The 20,646-nt window shown below is 41.6% G+C and overlaps 1 protein-coding gene across 1 annotated transcript in view; it reads right to left on the bottom strand.

Annotated features, from left to right (window-relative positions):
- Positions 1–20,646, bottom strand: part of COP1 (COP1 E3 ubiquitin ligase) — a 127,739-nt gene that overhangs the window by 66,816 nt on the left and 40,277 nt on the right. The window contains 1 exon segment of the mRNA XM_056355540.1: positions 7,275–7,418. Within this exon segment, the coding sequence (XP_056211515.1) occupies positions 7,275–7,418 (144 nt within the window).

The following is a 20,646-nucleotide window of genomic DNA, read 5'->3' as shown; positions in this document are numbered from 1 at the left end:
GTTTTAACCAACAATATAAACTAGAAGTCCATGATTCTGTAACTTTTTAGTACTGCTTTGATCAGTGCAGCTACCCATTGAAATATCATGTAGGTACAGGGATACTGACTTAAGATACTGACTTATACCTTGGCAAATTCTTGGTTCCACTGCACACTTGTATCCTTGGGATTTTACACACAGAACTGGAAAAATCCTTCTCCTTTAAGGTAGTTAAATATTAACACTTACTTTTCAATTATTTAAACAACAGCAAGCAGCACTGGTGTTCTGCTCCTGACTACGGTCAAACAACTTACTGGGGTGTGAGTTTTATAACTACAGAGGGACTACGCACACCAACCTCTACTAATAGCTCACCGCTATTTAGCTGCGTGGAATCGACAAGGTTATCTGAGGTTCTGGAGCAGCCAAATAACAGGAGACAAGAAACTCATCTGTTTTTTAAAACAAATTTGAAGAAATACAAGGAAGGAATAACATGCTATTGGTGCTTGCAACAGCAGGAAACCACTGAGTGATCCAAAAGACGTCTAGCTCTGACCACCTCTGTCTGCACAAGTTTACCTGTAACTTACAGAAACAAGACAAAGTCATCCAACAGAAGCTGCTTTCTGCAAGCCTCTTGCACCACCGCATGACACTTGGAGAAAGCCTTCAGGACACACCTTCCCCAGTGGATCACTGGGAGCTTTCTTTAGAATGGCCAGTACAGAGGGACATGTGACAACACTGCTTTCAACCTTTCAAACACTTCTCCCTCTACGGACCTTATCTATAGTCTGTTCACACACTTGCGCATTTCCTTCTTATAACAGCAACTCTTGATTTTAAAACTTTGCGTTCAGAAACTTAAGTAGTTTTATCTACCCAGCGACATTGTCTTTAACCACTACCGGTTAAGATGATGGTTGAGGTGACACAGCTCAGGCAATGCTTTCCCTGGTTTCACCTCTTCCACAATATATCACTAATTAGAAAATGTTAAGTCTTCTCAGCCGTTATAGCTAACAAGGGCTGTCCATAAGTGTATCATCAAGGAGCTATGATTACACCAGCTCTACTACCGTTAGGTACCCACAAAGAGAAGTAGGTCTTGACAATCCATGATTTACTAGAAAGCTCATTCAGAAAGGCTTAAGTGGCTCCCTAAGGACCAAATGAAGCTGGCAGGCACTGCCCACTCAGACCACAAGGTGAAGGCTGCAGCAGCCTGGAGATAAGTATGTCTGATGTCTGGAGTCTGGTTTCCAGGCAGAGCGGTCAGTCACTGATGGAAGCAAAAGCAGTTCAGAGCCCTAGAGCTACAACGCAGTGAGGCTCTGGCTGGGAGCAGTCTCCAGCTAGTAGCAGGGGGAGCAGACACTGCACTAGACATTTATTGATTCAAACCTGTGCCCCCTGCCATCTTACCTCCACTCAAGTCAAGGCTTCAAGGACCTTAAGGGAAAAAAAATAAATCCGTAAAGTGTAGCCATCACACAGAAGCAGGAAGAATAGCACTCAGGGTCAAATCTTAGAGACAGCAGTCTTCTACCTGGACAGCTTTGAGAGTCCGTCAGGCAGGCAGCATCAGCAGGTGGACAGGGTCCTAGAGAAACGCAGACATGCTGGTGCCACCTTGGCTGGTTAGAGGACAGATGCTTCATGCTAGGGAAGCACAAGATCCACACCTGACCAGCAGAAGAGAACCAAGTATGGCAAGTTGAACTATGAAGAGGATAATCATAACTGAATCGGCCCAGACATTGAAAATTAGGAATTCCTGAACAGGCAGAAAATTAAAGGACAGTTTAACAGTTCTGTTTGAGATGCGACAGATCCAAGGATATATGAACTGTCAGGTTTGTAGGGGCAGGTAATATGTTATTGGATCAATCAATACAGAAGGAGAAAAACGAAGGGTTTCTGTGCCCAAACCCACATCTGTTAGGTCTGGCACAGCAAGGATCAAGCTAAGCTTTCTGTCCCACTGAAGTCTGATGGAGTTAATGAGGGGTTAACACTCACTTGGAAAGCATTTGTAGATATCTGAGAGGGGAAAACAGAAACTGACAGGTGAAAGATGTTTAGGGATTTACAGCCACTAAGTGGTTCAATTAACACCTTTTAAGTCACACACCATAAATCTTTCATTTTTAAGGAATATGATTAAAGGATCATAATCAGACAAAACTAACCCTGTTCCAGCTCTCTGCCTTAATTCTCCCCTCATCACCACCCAACTCTCTTTACAAAGTCTGAAACCAGAACTTTCTCCTTGATACTGCAATATCTGAGTTTCTTTATAACTTAAATTCTCAGAAGTAACCATTGTACAGCACAAATCAGGGTTGGATCAGGTGGAGGGGAGCTCTCTCCCCAGGTAAAGGATGCTTTTTACCAAGGACTGACTGTCCTTTGGCTATATTCTCTGGCATCTGTAATGATACAGGCCTGAAAGAAGGCTGTCCTGGAGCTGGGACATTACGATGTTCCTCTCTTCACATGGCTTCCCTGGGACCTACAAAGGGTTGAGAAGCTACTGCCATTATCCCCTCCAGGGAAGCACTGATCTTTCTTCCACACCCAACATGGGCAATTTTACTGAAACTTCAAAGACATCTACATTTTGGGGTTCCCTTGAGATATTATCATGGGTAACAATTGAGTCACAGACTCAAAAATGCAGGGGGGGAACAAGCTGGAGAAGAGGAAAGGAAAGGGCAAAGGTGAGACAGACCAAAAGAGGCAGCTTACAAAGTCCTCAAACAGGTTAAGCATCAAATCCCCAGAAGTTAAAAAACAATAGCCTTTGGTAGACAACATTTAGATGGCCTGCAGCACATTCAGTAAGAAATTGAAATGTGGAGGCTATGAGATATAATACAAAAATAGCTACCTAAGGATGAGATAACGTATAATTCAGCACTGGATTAAAAGGAGTTGTGTGAGGCCATCTTTCATTTTAATTAAAAGTAGCTCTACCCCCCACCCCAAGTTTTGTTTTGTCCTTTAATGCAGAAACAGGGCGACAGTTACACCCCATAGGTTTATCTTGCCATTAAGTTGTGATAGCTTTCCTTCCTAAGAGACTGGCCTGGAGAAACGCTGGCTGAAAGCTAATCACAGACCTGTGAAACTCTCTCCTAACCTTGGCATCTGATCCAAACACACAGAAATCCTGACCCCATAAAGATTTACGTGCATCCTTCATTTTATTCAGAGACACAAGTTGGCCAGCTCAGTTAGCTTTGTCAGTTACACTGATGTTTATTTCATGAGCCAGTATTTTTATGGCTGAAACATCTCAAATCCAGGATCAAGTTACCTGGTGTCAACCACCCCTCTGGCAGTGAGAGTTAAACAGAGTTAAAGCTTCTAATAAGGCATAAACTGCTGTGGTCTGACCTGCTTCCGACTGCCAAGTGCTTCGGATGCAGTCTATTACCATGAGTCAACCAAGGCCCAGCAGTTTTAGGACTGAAATGTTTTTAAAGGGAGCGATCTATTACTGCAAGGAACATCCACATGAATAACAGCGCTAACCAAATACTTCAGGGACATACAGAACTACATTACCATTATAAATATTTTTAAAAACCAACAACAAACTTTCTTCTAATTAATTCAAAGAAAACCTCTAGCAGGGTTAAAAGACAAATGCTTTCAAAGAAAAACTTCATCTTATTGTACAGTAAAGCATTTACTCTGAAAAGCGGAATTAATGAGAAGTTGAAGGTACAGTTCCTTATAATGTGTTTAGTGTCAAATTTTTTCTGCCTTGGAAATATGGGTATTCAATACAACCACTTCTAAAGTTTCTTGGCATAAAGAAAGTTATACCTCTTCAAATAGCAAAGACACTGTGATGAAAGACACCATACAACGAGTTTTTGCTTAATTTAAGCTTAATAGCAAGAACTGACTGCCATTTTACAAACTGACAGCAATATGCCCATGAACTGCTATTAGAACAGAGAAATCACACATTTGATCTACTGACACTGAAAAATGAAAACAATCAAATACTAGCAGCCTCCTAAAAAAAGCCTACCAATGCTTTGCTTTTACTGCAGTTGACTAAACAGATGCAGCCGATTTTGGAGGTTTGTGGTAACATCTATCACTGAAGTACAGATGCTGCAAACACAGAGTGGTGAGCATGCAGAATACTAAACATGGATTTCAAAAGCGTGTTTACCTAACCACACTTGCACATCACCTATTGTCGATTAATGAGGCCTAAAGCCAATTTCTTTTGCCCGAATGCTAGCTCTCCTTATTTTTCTTCCCCTGGAACCTATGGCAAAACAACAAATCTGCCTCTTGAATAAATCAGAGAAAAGCCGTGGCTCGCTGCTAGCTGTTCATCCTCTTCTTGTCCTTTCCCATCTCCTCCTGCGCAGGGGGAGCCGCAGATTATAGTCTGCCATAGCTAGGGACACAGCAAGTCATAATTAGCTCACAGGGTGCTGTTTATAGCTACTACACAATGCCAGGATTTGTTTCTTGTACTGAAGCTATGAATCTGTAAATGGGATTTTTATGAGGATTTATGTGTCATCTTGTGTTTTTCCTGGAAGCTTATGCCACTGTCGTTCCCGGGGGATGCGATGCACATTTACCAGAAACCCAACACACCAACTTCCTCCCCGTTCTTAAAAATAGGGATAAGAAAGCTCAGCAGATGATGAAAAAAGAATGTATTTAAGAAGCAGGTGGGTGTAAAAAAGGGGGTTGGAGAAGAGGAAGAAAGACTCAGCTACAGCTGGTACCAGGGCTCTGCTCCAGAAAAGCCTACAATCAATTACTGCTGGCATGAAGCTCAACCTTTCAGCAGGCGCCCAGCTGGCACACATCAGAGCACGGCTGGGCTGCTGCCAGCCCTGTCCCAGGCAAGGGCTTCCCTTCCCGCAGCTGCTCCAGGCCAGCAGACTTGCTCTTGGCCAGACACGAGTTCTCACAAATGCTGTCACCTGTCTGCTTTTAGAAAAGCCCATCAGAGCTGCTGCTCCTCTGAAAGCTGAGTCACCAACATAACCACAAACAATTTATGTTCCAGCATCATCACTTTGAACAATGTTAACCAGGATCGATTTAACCAGAAGAGACATGTCACCAAATGCACACAGACCCCCCCCATCTCTGCTAGGAAGAGAGGTACCACCCATGTGCCACAGCAGAAATACATCTGTTTGCAATACCAGAAAGGGCACTAGCAGGAGGACCAAGTCTCTGAAAGAAGCTGCACCTCCATCCAAATTAAGATCAACAGCTTTAAGCCAAAGTTTTTTTACGAATAGCAGGCTCCACTTGTTTAGGTTTTTTTATTATAATACAGGCACATTTTCAGCATACTGCAATATTCCATAATGAAATTACAGCCTTCATATACAATTTCTCCCTCAAGCTACGCCACTTCAGAATAGCAAGTTATTATGCTGCTCGACACTGCGCCAGCAAGCCCCAGCGCCAGTGACTGGCAGCACAGCTAATGGATACAGCAAGGATGCATTTGACTGACAGCCTAACTTTATTTGTCAAAACCAAAAGCACCCACATGCCGAAGGAAGGTTGAAATAATGTGGAGGTGCCAATGGGGAAAAAAAAATTAATGCGTTTCTTCAGAGGAATGAGAGAAACTAGGGCAAGGAAATGAAAGAAGAGAAGCCTGTCCACCTCTGCTGAGGCAGAGGGTGTCAGAGGATAATGCATAGATATATGTATATATATAAAATGTATATATGCATGAAATTTAAGAAAGAGACGAAATCTTGAATGCAAGCAGTGTCTTCTCTGGAGCACAAAGCTGACAAGAGTAACATCACTGAAGGCGCTAACGCAGCTCTCCTCACCGGCGGCTGCCGTAGAAGGGAGAACAAACAACTTCTTAATGCCTGGCAGGATCATTGGGGCAGATCCCTGTCAAATTTGAAGCAGCAAATTTGGAAGTTGTCTCAGACAGGCTGAGAAATACCAAACACATTGCTTTTCCCCTTCCAATTAAGGTAAAAGGTATTAATCGGCTGCTAGATAGTTCTCCTATTATTCTGCTCTTGTCTCCAGAATAATGAAGCTGAACAGCGTGAACCTCTGCCATGACTCAGGCAAAAATGCTGAATGTTTCCCAAGTCCAGCAAAACACAAGCTCCATAATCAGTATGGCTTATCAATACAAATCCTTCTCAGACTGTTTTTACCCATCTTGAAAGCCAGTCCCAGTGTCAGTTCCATTTACATCTTTGCCTTTATAAAATAGTGTTACACAATCCCCAAGAATAATCAGCCTGAGTGACATGGGAGTGCCTGATCTATCTTAAGAAATGTGTCAACTACAAAACTAAGTGCGACTTTTACACTATAAAGTAGGCTTGCAAACATTATTAATCTTGCTGCACAACACTTTTTGTAGAAGCTGGACTGTTGTATTAATTTATTACTTACACTTTTGTGGGTGCTTTACTTTAAAGTGTAGAATACCAAATAAAAACAAACGAGTTCAGAGAAGCTGGAGAGTTTTATTATACTACCAGATCGGTTTGATTGCCTGTATTATTTACTTTTGAGCTTTAACGTAAGTTGAAAAGCCTAATTAAAAAATTCTGTTAACCAGATTCTTTCAACTTAAGTTCTGACATGACAATCCATTTCTTTGGTTTAAGTCATCTAAAAAGTTAAAAAAATAGGTTGACAGTACCGATAGCAGCACAAAAGCAAAAAAATCAAGCAAGGTCTTTTCCCAAGAGCATGACATTATGAGGCCCAACAGAACAGTCCTCCAGGCAGACAAAAATTCATAGGCAGAAGGTGCAAATGAGGCACATTTCCTGAGGACTAGTAGCCTTTCAGCAGAATGGAAAGGATCTGGTTGATGAAGAGAAGAGAGCATGAAGGAATTGATGGCTATTATGAAGAAGTAGGCACAGAAGTTACCTTGAGACAAGCTAAGACTTTACCTGGAGTATATCCACTACTATGCTTTTACCCTCCTTTTAACTGAGTAGGTATCCAACAGCATTTGGAAGGAACACAAAAGCAATCCACTACCTTATGTCCCCTTCTCCTCCAGATATGTTGGCCTGCTACTATCTTGGATGAGCCCAGCATACACAAATAGCAGTGCTTGTACTACTTGATTCCACCCGGAGTTCAAAGCAAGCTCTCCATCAGCTCCTGCTTTCCTCCTTTCCCCTCCCATTCCCACAGTGGATAAAGAAAGCAAAACAGCTACTGCACAGAAACAAGCAAATGGAAAAGGCCCTCTTGAGTTCAAATGCAAAGTCAATGCCTACCTGATTTTGGAATTACAGGTCATTTCATTCTCAGGGTAGTGAATATCCACCGCATCTTGAATGACTGTACCATACTCATAGACTTTAATCTTCTTTGTCACCCCAGCGATGGCAAAGTAGTCACAGTCTCGGTCGAACTCAATACTGAGGAACAAAAGCACAGGTTGAGAACTGTGTAACACAACACACACACTTACCAGCAGGGTATTATACCACCCAAACATCTTGGTGTGGTAGAGCTGAGAATCACTATCTGCAGTTAGCAAATACCCTGTTCGGAACACCTTGGTGAGGTCTGGCACACACATCAACAGCACGGAATTCTTGCTCTTGGGCACCATTTTTAATCCCCTCCAAATATACCCACAACTTCATTTATTGAAACAAGACTTTCTGTGATAGCACAATCTCCCTCCCTCAGCCAGGATCTTTGTTCAGATGCTCTAGAGGTTTTGCAGTTCAGCTACACCATCTAACACAGTGTGGCACCCAAATGTCAAAGCTGACAACTCACCCTGAAAATGTGCTTAACATTCAGCTGTATGCTCGACAACCAACATGCTACAGGATGGCTACCCATGGATTTCTCTTGGTTGCACTGCTTCATCTCTTAGCTCCTATATATAGCAGCTCAGTGAACTTTAAAGTGTTAACACAGAGCAAATGAGTCTCTGTGGAAAAAAAACCTTCTAAATTCCCTGAGTAACAGAGGGTCAAAACATATATCATCAGTAATGTAAAAAACATGCTTGCTATGACTTCCACTCAGAGTTGCTCGTGGAAACAGAGGCAGCTTCTTTCTTGAACTGCAGGGCAAGTTTGTAATAGATATCAATGAAGTTGGAAGTAAAAGCAGTCACCTCATAACAAAGTTAAGCTGAAAATGAGAAAAGCCCGAGGTTGTACATGAAATACATCTGAGAGAAAGGCAGGCAGCCGGTTATAAACTGCTAACGTCACTGCTACCTTCGCAGCTTAGAAGGGCTTGAGAGAAATCTATTAGACATCTAGCAGTCGGGGAAGTAAAGCTGCTTCCTAGGAGCTGGTCACTGGAGGCAGGGAAGGGTGGATGTGCCTACCTCCCACCTCCCTTCAGGAGCATCAGCCTCAGTGAGACACCAGTTTGCTACTCCTCCCAGTGAGGGTTTGGGGGTAGCATTTCCCCTTAGCGACCAGGTTTCTGTGATCAGCAATCAGTTATCCTCAGTCTCTTGACTAAGCAATCAATCTATTACTTTGAGAGGTCTCTTTCAGGGTTCTTCCACTCAGTAATTCATTTCAATCTCTACCGTCCCCATCACATTATTTCCAAGAAGCCAGGGTGTTTGTCAACCAGGCAGCAAGCTCTGAATGGCAGAAGAGATGACTGAGTTTACACTGATTTCACACTCATACAGCTTGAAAAAACCTGAAGGCAGAGGTATTTAAGGTACCTTTTTACAATTAGGAAGCATTAAGCTAATTACAAGAAAAGAGAGGGCTCCTTGGGCTGCTCCCACAGCAGCTACAAGCTAGAGTTTTCTACCCCTCAACATAACTGAGAAGTCAAAGGCACTGCAATGCTTTCAAGGGAAGATAAATTTAAATGGCAACAGAGCTTTCAAGTCCTTTTAAAGGAGATATCATCAAGTTATTTTTAACCTATGGAGAGAAAGGATTGTTGATATGCAGTCTGATGGTATAAAATAATTCAATGAAACAGTCTGCAACTTGGCCTTTTAACTCAGGCAGCTAAACTTCTCCAATGCAGTGGCAGGAGACAGTCCCACTCACAATTGCTTGCTTGCTAGAGGAGAAATGAGCTAGTCAGGTCAAGCCTACAAAATCACAAGATGCCAAAAGGAAAAAAAAAAAAAGAACATGCTTACAGCTGGGGAATCAAGCAAGCATGCATCTATTAAAATAAAACGGGAGAGGGAAAGAAGTCACCTAGGCAGCCAGACTGCTCTCCCCCTACCCCAGATCTACCCTAGTCTAATCATTTTTTATACAAACAGGACAAAAGCACCACGCAGGCCTGTCTTGTCAGCTCACCCCATTCTACAGAAGAATTTTACAATCGAAAGCCTCTAACAATAGAACGGATTTACTTGTACCACAATCTTAATTGAACTGCTGTCTCGGCTCCTGCTTGCTGCCCTGTGGATTCAGGTAAAGTGCAACTAAACTGATGGCAGCGATTCATCCTCTTGGATTCAATTTATATCCTTAGCCTTCTCCTGAAGAAAAAAATTAATGTTTTACAATGTCTGGTAAAAAGCCAAGTTATTAGAACAGAGCAGAACCTCTCTCACCTGGGGTGGGTTTGCTTCTCTAGCATTAATTCCTTTATTTCTATTTTTTTTTTTGGAAGAGGCATACTGTAGACATAAAACCCCTGAGTATTTCATTATGTCTACAAAAGTTAACACATCATTAGAAGAATTAATAAAAAATACTAACCAATGAAATTGATTATCAGACCTGTGACCTTCAAACAGCATCGAAGAGGCTGCAGGGAGAAAATGGATGCAGAAATAAACCACCACCTGTACAGATGTTTGTTGGCTGCCAGACAAGCAGGCAAACCCAGCACAGGATGCCTGACACCACCTTGCACCTTGGCCTCCGTCAGCTACGTGCAGTCCTGGTGCAACAAGCGTTCTCATTATCTGCCATTTGGGCTTTTAGTAAGCAACTTGGGAAGAAAAATAGGAACAAACAGAGTAGCTAATCAAGTGGATTATTTACTATATAAAACTATTTCTAATATTTGCAGATCTCTGCTTCCCCCTGGACTAATCAGGATTAGGACAAACAGCCCACTTGCATAGCAACAGTTATTTTGATGCTTTTTCCTACAAATCTTCTAAATATGTTTAGTATTAAGCAAGGCTTATTTGCATTTAACTAGCTCAATGGTATTCCTGTCACTTACTGCTTGAAGTCTTTGTGTCAGTGTAAGCACTTGCTTATACACAAGCTTATCCATACGAAAATTTGCAAGCAAATTTAGTTTTGTCAAAAGCCACAACAGGGCCAGCTCTGAAGAACAGCAACAACATTCTGGTTCACAGGTGATACATTTCTACAGTCAAAGTGAATTAGTCATTAGCACATTAACATGCAATAGAGTAATAGGAAATACTTTATCCTTTTTGTCAAAAAAGGCCATTGAGTCAAGAGATAAACCAGTTAGACAACAGCATCCACTTCACATGTGGCAAGAGGCACAGTGCCACCGGCGAGTCAAAGCAACATGTAAAATGTGTGCGCTATGGCTATTAGCATCCTGCTAAAATAAGAGCAATGTGTTTTGGTAACACTATTTTAATTAGACTTAACATAGGACTGACAATGAATGTTTTCACTATTTCAGAGGGCAGATGGAGCACCAACTGTTTGTGCGTGCTACAAACCTACCTCAGTGCTAGCATGAAGCAGCCTCCTCTAGAGACAGGAGACCAGTTCAGACATTGTTTTTCATTTGTTTAAGGAAGCACTGGTAGTAAATCATATTTTAGATCATTTGAATATCCAGTTAAGTACCTTTTTGGACTAGCAGTGGTCCTTGCCCCTCAAAGATGTAAATGTCAGAAGCAACTAACAATTGCACTTTTTTTTTTTAAAAAAAAACCCTACTTTTAAACCCCATATTTCTGACCAACAAAGATTAGCTGAATTTTTATAGGAATCTTTTGGGGACACAAGCCTGGATATTTGAAAGAGATATGTGCAACATAATTTACTTATAAAAATCAAATTGAAAGGAATTGATTGTTTTGTTTTAGGGAAAAAAGAAGAGAGACATCTCCCATTCCCAAGTCACTGTTTTTGTTTTCTTAAGTAGTTAGTGACCAGCATCCTACACATTCTCAAGGGTTCTGGTTCCTTTGCTGCTTATCTTCATTCTCAAGTCTGTGAGATAACAAATAGTTTTATTTTAATGCTAAAACCTATGACCTTGGAGAGCACTTGTAGCTAACAGATGGAATTATGAAATAAATGGCTTCTGAAATGTGTCTGAAGGCTTGGCGTGGTGTTGAGGGTAGACCAGTGGGGAAAGAGTAAAGAACAAGTATTTGCCAGTTCTGCCATTGTATAAAGCCTTCCTACATTTGCATCCTGATGGCTCTCCACATCCCAGGAGGATGCACTGGAGTTAGAGAATGCATACAGATGGGCAGCTAAATTGATTAAAAGAATGGAGCAGCTGCCTTACCATAACAGTTATGAACAAGGCGACAGCAGAGACTAGTGTTCAACAAGTCACTCCACTAGAGCTAGGAAGCATTCACCAGAACATTAATTTGGGACAGATGAGGGTTTCCCTCCATCCCAGCTACCCTTTAAAAGCCACACGCACATTCCAGGTACCTACTCCTGCAAGACATGACGATGCCAAAGTGAACGTGACAACAGTAATCCGTGAACAACTGGTCCATACCAAATATTAACAGAAATAAATACAGATATACCCTTTAGAATCTGTGACATAGCAACTGTAGATGCTGGGAGGCCGCAAAAAGACAACACTGCAGGCGGTGACCAGGTTGACATGCTCTGTAGTCTTCCACAGGGACAGCATGGGTCAAGATGCCCTCCAAACCCACCCCTGGGGCAGCTCACACCGTACTCAAAATCATGGTTTGAAACTCCCCAGGTGTCAGACTGGAGGGGCACCTAACCCAGCAAGCCTCCGTGAGAAGCAGGTACGTGCTATATCCAACTCCTCCAAATCAGGAGGGGAGTTTCCATCTAACTGCATTAGCCTTTAACTGCATCACTAGTTACAATTAAAGGTCTGCAGCAAACTGCACCTCTTCCTTTTCCATACGTACACTCTACAATTGCTACTGTAATCATAAATGCCTCAGCCCTGACTTGGTAACGAGATCTGTGACTGTAGGAGTTGCCATTTCCACAAATTAGATGACTCAGTTCCTCTCAAGGGACTATATATACACATTTTTTTCCTTCCTGAATATACCAAGCCTTCAATTCTACTTCTACCTAATATGGTGCTTTTTTATTTCTGTATCTCTAACCCCAACTCCTGTCTTGCTGTGGCCCCATATTTAATTGCAACATAAATAAATTTTTCTTAGTTTGGGGGGACTTAATTGGTGAGAGGAAGGAGAGATGACAACAACAGCTTTTGCTCTTCACTTACACTTCCTTGAAGTCTTTCTCACTCTGTGCTTTCACTCCCTGGCCTCTGAGTGATACCCTGTCATTTCCAACAATTACAAGTCCCACACCTTACAGCCTGGTTGCCTATTTCCAAACCCTTTTTGAGGCACTGAAGTCAAAGATTAGAAATTTAGGTTACAATTCAACACCATGACAACTAGTGCAGATTGTTCAGCATCTGGGACCAATACAGAAATTGGTATTAATATCACACACCTGAGAGACTGTTTTTACAGCAGACTGATATTTTAAGGCTAAGTAATTAGTGTCACTAAGCATGCACTAGCATACTAATTCGTAGTTTTTAAAAAACAAAGCTATACTCAGGAATAGGAAGCTGCTATTATAGTCCTCAGATTTTGTGCTCCATCAGCTCAAAGTCTAAATCTTGTCACATAAAAATAAAGGCTACTGAGACAAGGTGTATCAAGTTTCATTATCAAAAGACTGTTTTGCTAAAGCTGTGAGTAGCTGAAAAAAAATGTTGTGTTTTTTTTTAATAAAGCAACAGTTGCATTAGTTACTTTTACTCCAGACACCACCTAAATAAGGTCACTGCTGCTATTTCCATCCTTAACCCACACCACAGGGACAAGGACAGACCAGCACTGGTTGAACATATTCCCCAATTCAGATCCCTGTGCTACAAAATGTTTTCCAAAAATATAAACTGAGCAAGCACACCATGATCCCAGACAGGTTACTGCAGTTTCCACTCAGGAAGGACTGCTTAAAGAAAAACTCTTGAATTCTCTAGACTGCTATACAGATAGGTAAGTTAAATGTATAAATGAGACTCCCCTTAAATGCATTCTATTGGAGAGCAAAGACCTTCATCTCCAAGATTCACATTAGTTTGTGTTAAGACATTACTGCCAGATTACCAGAAAACTGCCAGATTTGTCCTTTAATCAAGGTAAAGTTGTCTTGGCTACTATAATTACAGCCTCTCAACAGATCAGATTCAAATCTAATGGAAGTGTAATGAAAACTGTGGGACAGAAGACCCCAAGCCATTTCAGTGTGATCCCAAACAACTCCAAGGAATGGGATATTTCAGCTCCAGGTTTAGCAGTACCAGCTGCTGCTGAATGCAGCCCAAGCACCCATCCCTGCCACAGCACCTCCTCCAGGCTTCAAACATCTGCTAGGAATACACTCTCCCTAAGCAAACTTCTATTTGTAGCATAAAAATAACACTAGCAAGTCAGCTCTGTGTCGATGATCTTGCCCCCCAGCACACTCAGCTGGGAAACAGACAGGAAAGGGTATTACAACAGTTCATTGAAGCCTGCACCACAGAGAAGGATGGTCCTCAGCTCCAGGCTCCTTTGGGAAGATATTACCGCACGCGTCATGCTGCAGTCACACTTTCAGCATCTTTCTTGCAGCCACAGTAGCCTGGAGTTTTATTTTGCTCTCTTTGAAGAAAGGTATAGAAAGGTACCATGTTGACAAAGTAATGTCATTAGACCTAGTTCCAGGCCTGCTTCATGCTTACAAAAGTCCTTTTAAGGGTAATGAAATGCCATCAGTTCTAAGAAAGACTACTTAGCAATACTCCCATTCCATAAAGAGCTTGTTTAAAGGAGAATATTAAATCTGAATTGAGGAGGTTTGTTGGACTTAGATCCATCTCACAGCTCTGAAATCAAAACCACCGGAGCTACTTTCATGTTTTGTCATCACTAGATAAAACAGTCATTCCTTTTTTAAACCCAATGAGACACTCTACTATGCTATGAGATTAATTGTGCTTCCTGGGATAGCTCAGCTTTCAGAATCAGGATCCCCTCTATTTCAGGGGGGAGCAAGGGGAAGTGACCCTGAACCAAGCCACCTCCAAGTACAACCCCAAACCTCCTGGGAAGCCACAGCACACTTCCAGCCTTGTCTGTAAGACTACAGAGCTAGAGACATACTGTTCTACTGCATAAGGGGTTTTTTCATACATGTATTCAGGGGAACCTGGCGTAACTAGCACTAATGATGAGAAAGCCTATAGGGAACTACTGAATTTTGCAAGCAACTGAACCTAAAGCGTATTGATAAAAAGCCACTTTACTGCTAGGCGATGCTCTTCTGCATGCTGAAGAGAAGATGACGACAATCCCAGGGTTTATATGCCAGATACACAGACGTACAATGAGCCAAAGCCACTGCAAACAACTACTATGCAAGTTAATGAGGATTAGATTCCGTTTTTCCATAAACACCATTTTAAATAAGCTAGAGTAGGGAAACGTTAACTAAAAGTGCCAACAGTTAAATACAGAATATTTCTTACGGCACTATTTAAAATCCAAGCCAAATTATCAGTCTGCCTGCTGCAGTATTTTGAGTAACCCATCTAATATTTCAAAACCAGGATCTGCCATTTCGCCCAGCTGGGCTGATACACGGTAGGTTACGAACACCTCTGACAGTAGCAGGAACACAGCCTCAACATTAGAAAATACTAAAGTGGAAGAGACTTTAAGTCTCTAAACATACTCATCTGCTTTCTTTCTGCATTCAAGCTTGGGAAATGTTTCCAGAAAGGAAGGTGGCAGCCTCTGCCTAAGCTGTAAAAGGAACAGGTTTGAGGGGAAAAAACCCACCCCTGCTCCACAAGTTGCAAGGTTGTATGTGCAGCAGTACTGTCATATCAGGACTATGCCATTAAGTAAGAAGGAACTCAATCAGTTGTGATAGATGCTGAAGTACCTTCTAAATAAAAGGCCATTCAAAGTTCGCAAGCTTGCTTTCAAGCCACCACATTTATTACTACAACAAGAATCTTGTTTCTCTAAAACTGAGCATGGCAGCTGCTGACAGAGCTGAAGAGGCAAGGGAACAGATATCTGAAAGAGTTTAGCACAGGGGACATCCACCAGTGCTGGGAGACTGTGAACAATGCAGTCCCTCCAATTCATGATTGCTGCATAATTTAGCTGCACCAGTGAAGACGTTTCTGCCTCCAGCTGACCACACTGCCAGAGGTCCCACTCCTCAGAACAAATCACTGCCCAGCCCGGTGGCCCAGAACACAGCCTGCTATTTCATTAATCCCAGCCTCCCAATTCACCTGACACCACCACCAGCTCTTCTGCCAGACACCCCACAGCAGAGAATCAGGAGGGACAGCTGGAGACAATAACCTCTTTAGACCCCTCAGCTAAATCCAACAGCAACTGTGAGTCAGGACACCAGCCTCCATAAATACTGCATCCATACGCCACTGACGAGCCATTTTGAAGAGCCAAAGAATAGGCTGGGACAATTAACTCCCATGGTCCTGCTGCCTGGTATTGACAGAACAAGGTTAAAACACCATTTGAAGTGTTTTTTCATCCAACTGCCAAATCTGTTGCAGGAGATTGTTTTGAACCTTTTTCTGGTCAGTATTTTGTATGCTATCCTTAAACTATTCTTCAGAAAGAGGTACTTATAAATACCCTTAATTTCACAGTCTCGTACAGAAAAACTGATCTGACTTCCACATTCATTTGCACAAAAACAGACACACAAGCGTCACTTTGTAACTTCCTCTACAAAACATCCATGCGGTATATAAATCCCAAATCTGTCTTAAGAGTATTTATTAATACAGATGATAATAATCATTAACTCAACCCCTTTTTCAGACTGAGCTGCTTGTAAGGTGATTTTTTTCTCAGAACTGTGTTTAAGCCCACATCATACATCTTTGCATGCCTTAACACACCACCTCAATATATTTTTTTTTTCAGCTGCCTACATTTAATAGACTAACTCCTTCAGTTAGCAAGGAAGGAACAAACAAAAAATCCAAAGGAATACTAATGCTTTTCAGATAATCACCTCCTAGCAAATTCAGACACTTCCAACAAATACGGCTAAAGAATATGGCTTTAATAAGCTACAGAAAATCATATCCTATTAATAACAGGCTTGTTTCTTCAAAGCAGGCACATAAGAATTCACTGTATCAACACTCAATATTGAAAGCAAGCTATAAAATTGGGGGGTAAATTAAGGGAAATTTGCCTTTTACCAACATTGTCACCATGGAAGTTCTGCATATAAGATTCTGTGAAACCACACCTTTCGTGGCTTCCAACTCATGAGGCCAAGATATAGCACTACTACCTGATGATAACCGTTATTACATGAACATCAGGAGGAACAGAAGGGCAGCTGCCTGCAGCCTCACAGAAAAGATTTCTGTCCTGATCAACAAGGGGTGGATGCAATGATGCAATGCAACTTGGACATGGTACCATCCTCCCACCCTGAAAATAGATCTCTCAGAGGACATTCCTGATGCTACAGCATCCATTTTAAGTTCCTGCACTTTCACAAATCTTCTCTTCAAAAAAAGCCCAGTCTTATTCTAATAAATACAATGTTTTTACATTAACCCCCATTTGTGAGTGAGGGATCCCAAAGTTCATAGGAAGTGAATTTCACTTTGCACTATGTGGCAAAGCCACATGAGGACATTGCCTCTCCTTAAAACCTAAGGCCAGAGGAAGATGCTAGGCAGACAGTCAGGGACAGAACCTGACATTTCTATCAAGCTAACCATTTATCTTTATCACAAGAGTATAACCCCCAAGACTTGGACGGCTCTGGTCCAAAATCCTGCTCAGAGCAGAGGCAGCTCTTTGGTCAGACCAGTTTGCTTAGGGCTTTCTCCAGCCAGTTCTTGAATACCTCTGAGGATGAAGCCTGCACATCATCTTTGGGAAGCCTACTTCAATGCCAGACCAGCCAATGCTGAAGCCAGTGACCACAACACAACATTTGCCAAGAAATGGAAACTACTTATATAAACTGCACAAAGTTTCTTCAAGATATAAACCAAAAAAACCACCCAAAAAAACTTTGAGCAATCACTGTTTAATACATTTGTTTAAAAAGAGACTTCCCGAATTCATCAAAAGGCTCTTCAATATTTTAACATACCATTTATAAAAATTCACAAAGTTTAAATCAAACTAACAAAACGTCACCTAATTATCTGCAGATGGAGACAAGTTTAAAGCACTAAGAGAGCTTAATGGGAAAAAGATCTTCCTACTACCAAATAGTCTGAAATTACTAGGAAAAAAAGTGAGGTCCCAGTGGTGGTTGTGCAACTTCATTAACTTCCCAATTTCAAATTATTTAAGTTTAACTCCTAAAAGTGAAAGCTTAAGTTCATGGAAGAACAGACTCCTCTCTGCAGCATCACCACAGTCACCAGAAAGTTTACTTTTCAGGTCAGGACTGGAGATAGGAGCAGACATGCTCTTTTCTGCTTTCCGAGTCCCTTTTTGTACTAGCAGCCCATCCTGAGAACTCAAGAGGGCTACATGAGAGTTGAGAGCATAACTCTGAATTCAGAGATCTTAACTGACGTCTGTATAAGCCTTCTGCTGGGCATGAGTCACATTTAGCTTCTGCTTGAGGGATCCAGACCACAATTATGTACTAGGAAATGTATCAGTTCTGCACTCCAGAGAAGGGAAAGGCTCTGTACTTAGCTCTAATCAAACAAACCTCCCTCTCGGCCCCAGACAACCTCTGGTCTATGGGCCAAAACCTCTGATGAAATAAGGTAAGAGAACCACAGGATAAGCACAAACTTCAGGTAGGTTCACAGCATTAGACTTCAAGTTTCCTCAGCCACTCTGTAGTTCAAGTCTCTTTATTCATGCATTTCTCTCCCTCCCAGCTGTGGAAACAGTCCAAACAAGACAGATCCATCCACAGTTTTGAGCTGCCACTTGTATTTAAGAGTCCATTTAAAAAATGATTTATTTAACACAGTATAAGAAAAATTCAGCCCTCCTCATTTCTCATCTTCTCAAGTAGCAGTATCTACTGCACTCTGAAGCACAATCCTGTGAGGGATAAACCCACTTACATTTCTTTCATTTATCTTTACCACCAAGATAGAAGCATTGCTGGTCACAAACTCAGTAAAATGGTTCATCTAATCCTAGCCAGCCCAGGGTACTCAAAACAAGGAGGAAAAAGGAGCTTATTATGGTAGACACAGAACTAAAAGGCACTTTGTTAAAGTCTGGATCTGAGAATTTATATGGACAAGTAATTGTAGTCCAAAGTAAAATGGAAACAACAAACAAGAATGGTTCAATGAATACAGGGGGGGAAAAATACCCCTAATGGATGGGTTTTATTTTAAGCTCACCTTTGAAGAAAGGATTTCAGGTCATGTTAATGAAAGGGTCAACAAAAAAATTACAATTTTGAAACAGACTTAATTGTACTGTTTGAATGCTAAAAGAAACCTCTTAATCTCTTATTCATTACATAAAGGCAATGGAAAAAGCAAGCAATAAAATTTTTTTTAAAAAAAGAATAATGGACCCCAAACATAAGATCCAGTTTTTGAACACTGTCTCAAGATCAAACAGATGAGATTAGTAAGGTTTCAGCACCCAAAAAACCAAGCTGTTTCTTTCCCTCTGTGTAAATCACTATGCCTTTAGATAAATAGTTAGTCTTGGCCACACGAACCCCTTTGGATGTAATTTTAAGACCTTTCAAAGAAATGGCAAGCTAACCCAGAAGAATTTGAAGTTTGAGCAGATGACAAAACCCACACCATTTGCCCCCAAACATCAGGGCCTCTGGGAGAGATGTATTCATGCTTCCACCAGACCTGGGAACCACCCAGCAAGGAGAACCAGCTTTCCAATAACCAGGTTTCAGACAGACATCTTTCCATAGTCTGTTTCTTGGATTTTTCTGTTCTTTTTTTTTTTCCTTAAAATATGACAGACTGCCACATTATTCTCTGAAGGCCTCTGACAGTGCTAAAGCAATTTTCTACATAAATCATTGTAATGCTAACACTGCAGTTTACAGACTCATCTTTAAAAGAAAGCCTTTACTATTTACTGCCACAGCAAGAAGAGAGAAGAAAAGTTAAGCTCTGACGACTGCTCTGTCTGGGGGCTTAATAAATGGAAAAATTTATTCCTTGGCCCAGTTCTAACAAAACTTAATATACTTGTGAAAACCATGTAAATACTTTGTACTGAGGAGAACAGAGTGTATAGTAAAAAAATCATTTAGCATATCGAGGTACATGTACCAGCAAGCATGCTGGAAGTCCCCCTAATGTTAAAGCAAAACTGAGCTACCAGCAATTGCAAAGCTTTGAATGCGTTTTCACTTTACATCTTCCTTCATCTGTTTTTCTTGAAGCAAATGGGGGGGGCAGGGGGCGGAAAGCACTGATGGTTGTCAGTTTTGCTTGTACCATGCTTCTGAGCAAGGTAAGAAGGCTCTCCCTCACTGGGCTTATGATCACACTGCGTGCACCTTTCCAAATAAGACCATAACCCCGTACATGAAGATGCACAGCTCAAGTGTCAGCGCTGCACCCCCTGCCCACAGCCCTGCGCTGCCAGCACTGCAACAGACGGCTGCCACCACGCGGATGCTGCACGGCTGCCGCTGGGCTACCAGCCCAGCCAGGCTCAGCACCAGCCCCCTGGGCACGCTCCCTGCCAGGCTGGGGAAACCTGGAACCGCAGAGCGCAGCCCTGGCTTGTCCCCTCAGCCCAAAAGGCAACTCCAGCTTTCTTAATATTTCATCACGTTTTTTACAGTAACACAACATACATAGTATTGTTTATGCTCTTTTATTAGTCCTCAGAAGCCCAGACATTCATAAATATGCTTGTGGCAAGACACTCAGGAGAGTACTGTTGCTGCTCGGTTCCAGAGGTTTATCCAGCCTGTTTCTATACAGCCTTTAATTACATTTTTCATCCTGCTACCCTAAACTCTTTGCAAACATAAAGCTAATATATCTTTAAAACCTCTTTATTTAAGCTAGCTATCTTTTGGAGTCCAGTGTGTTAACCTTGTATAGGCTTAAAAAGCAAGGCAAGCCAAACTTGTATTCTATCTATTTGTAACAGCAGTTTATTTTCTTAAAAAAAAAACAAACCAAACAAACAACAAACCAAACTAAATTAAGTACAAGGAAGTTTAACTTCCAGTCAATTCTACTTTTATTCTTAATATAGTTAAAAATCTCTTTAAAAGACTTTTGAAAATATTTGAGGATTGCTTACTTATTGACCTTACGTTGGTTTTGTATTTAAAAGCATTTGTCACAACAGCTAAGCAGCAGGACTCACTTTTTACCATTTAATCAGTGTTTCCCACTGCATGCCCAGGAGCACCTTTAAAAAGCAGTGCAGGGGTCCAAACA

Source organism: Falco biarmicus, chromosome 11 (genome assembly GCF_023638135.1).
Source record: "Falco biarmicus isolate bFalBia1 chromosome 11, bFalBia1.pri, whole genome shotgun sequence".
In the NCBI taxonomy this organism is placed as follows: Eukaryota; Metazoa; Chordata; class Aves; order Falconiformes; family Falconidae; genus Falco; species Falco biarmicus.
Note: the sequence above shows the minus strand (reverse complement) of the source record. Positions and strands in the feature narration are given on the sequence as shown.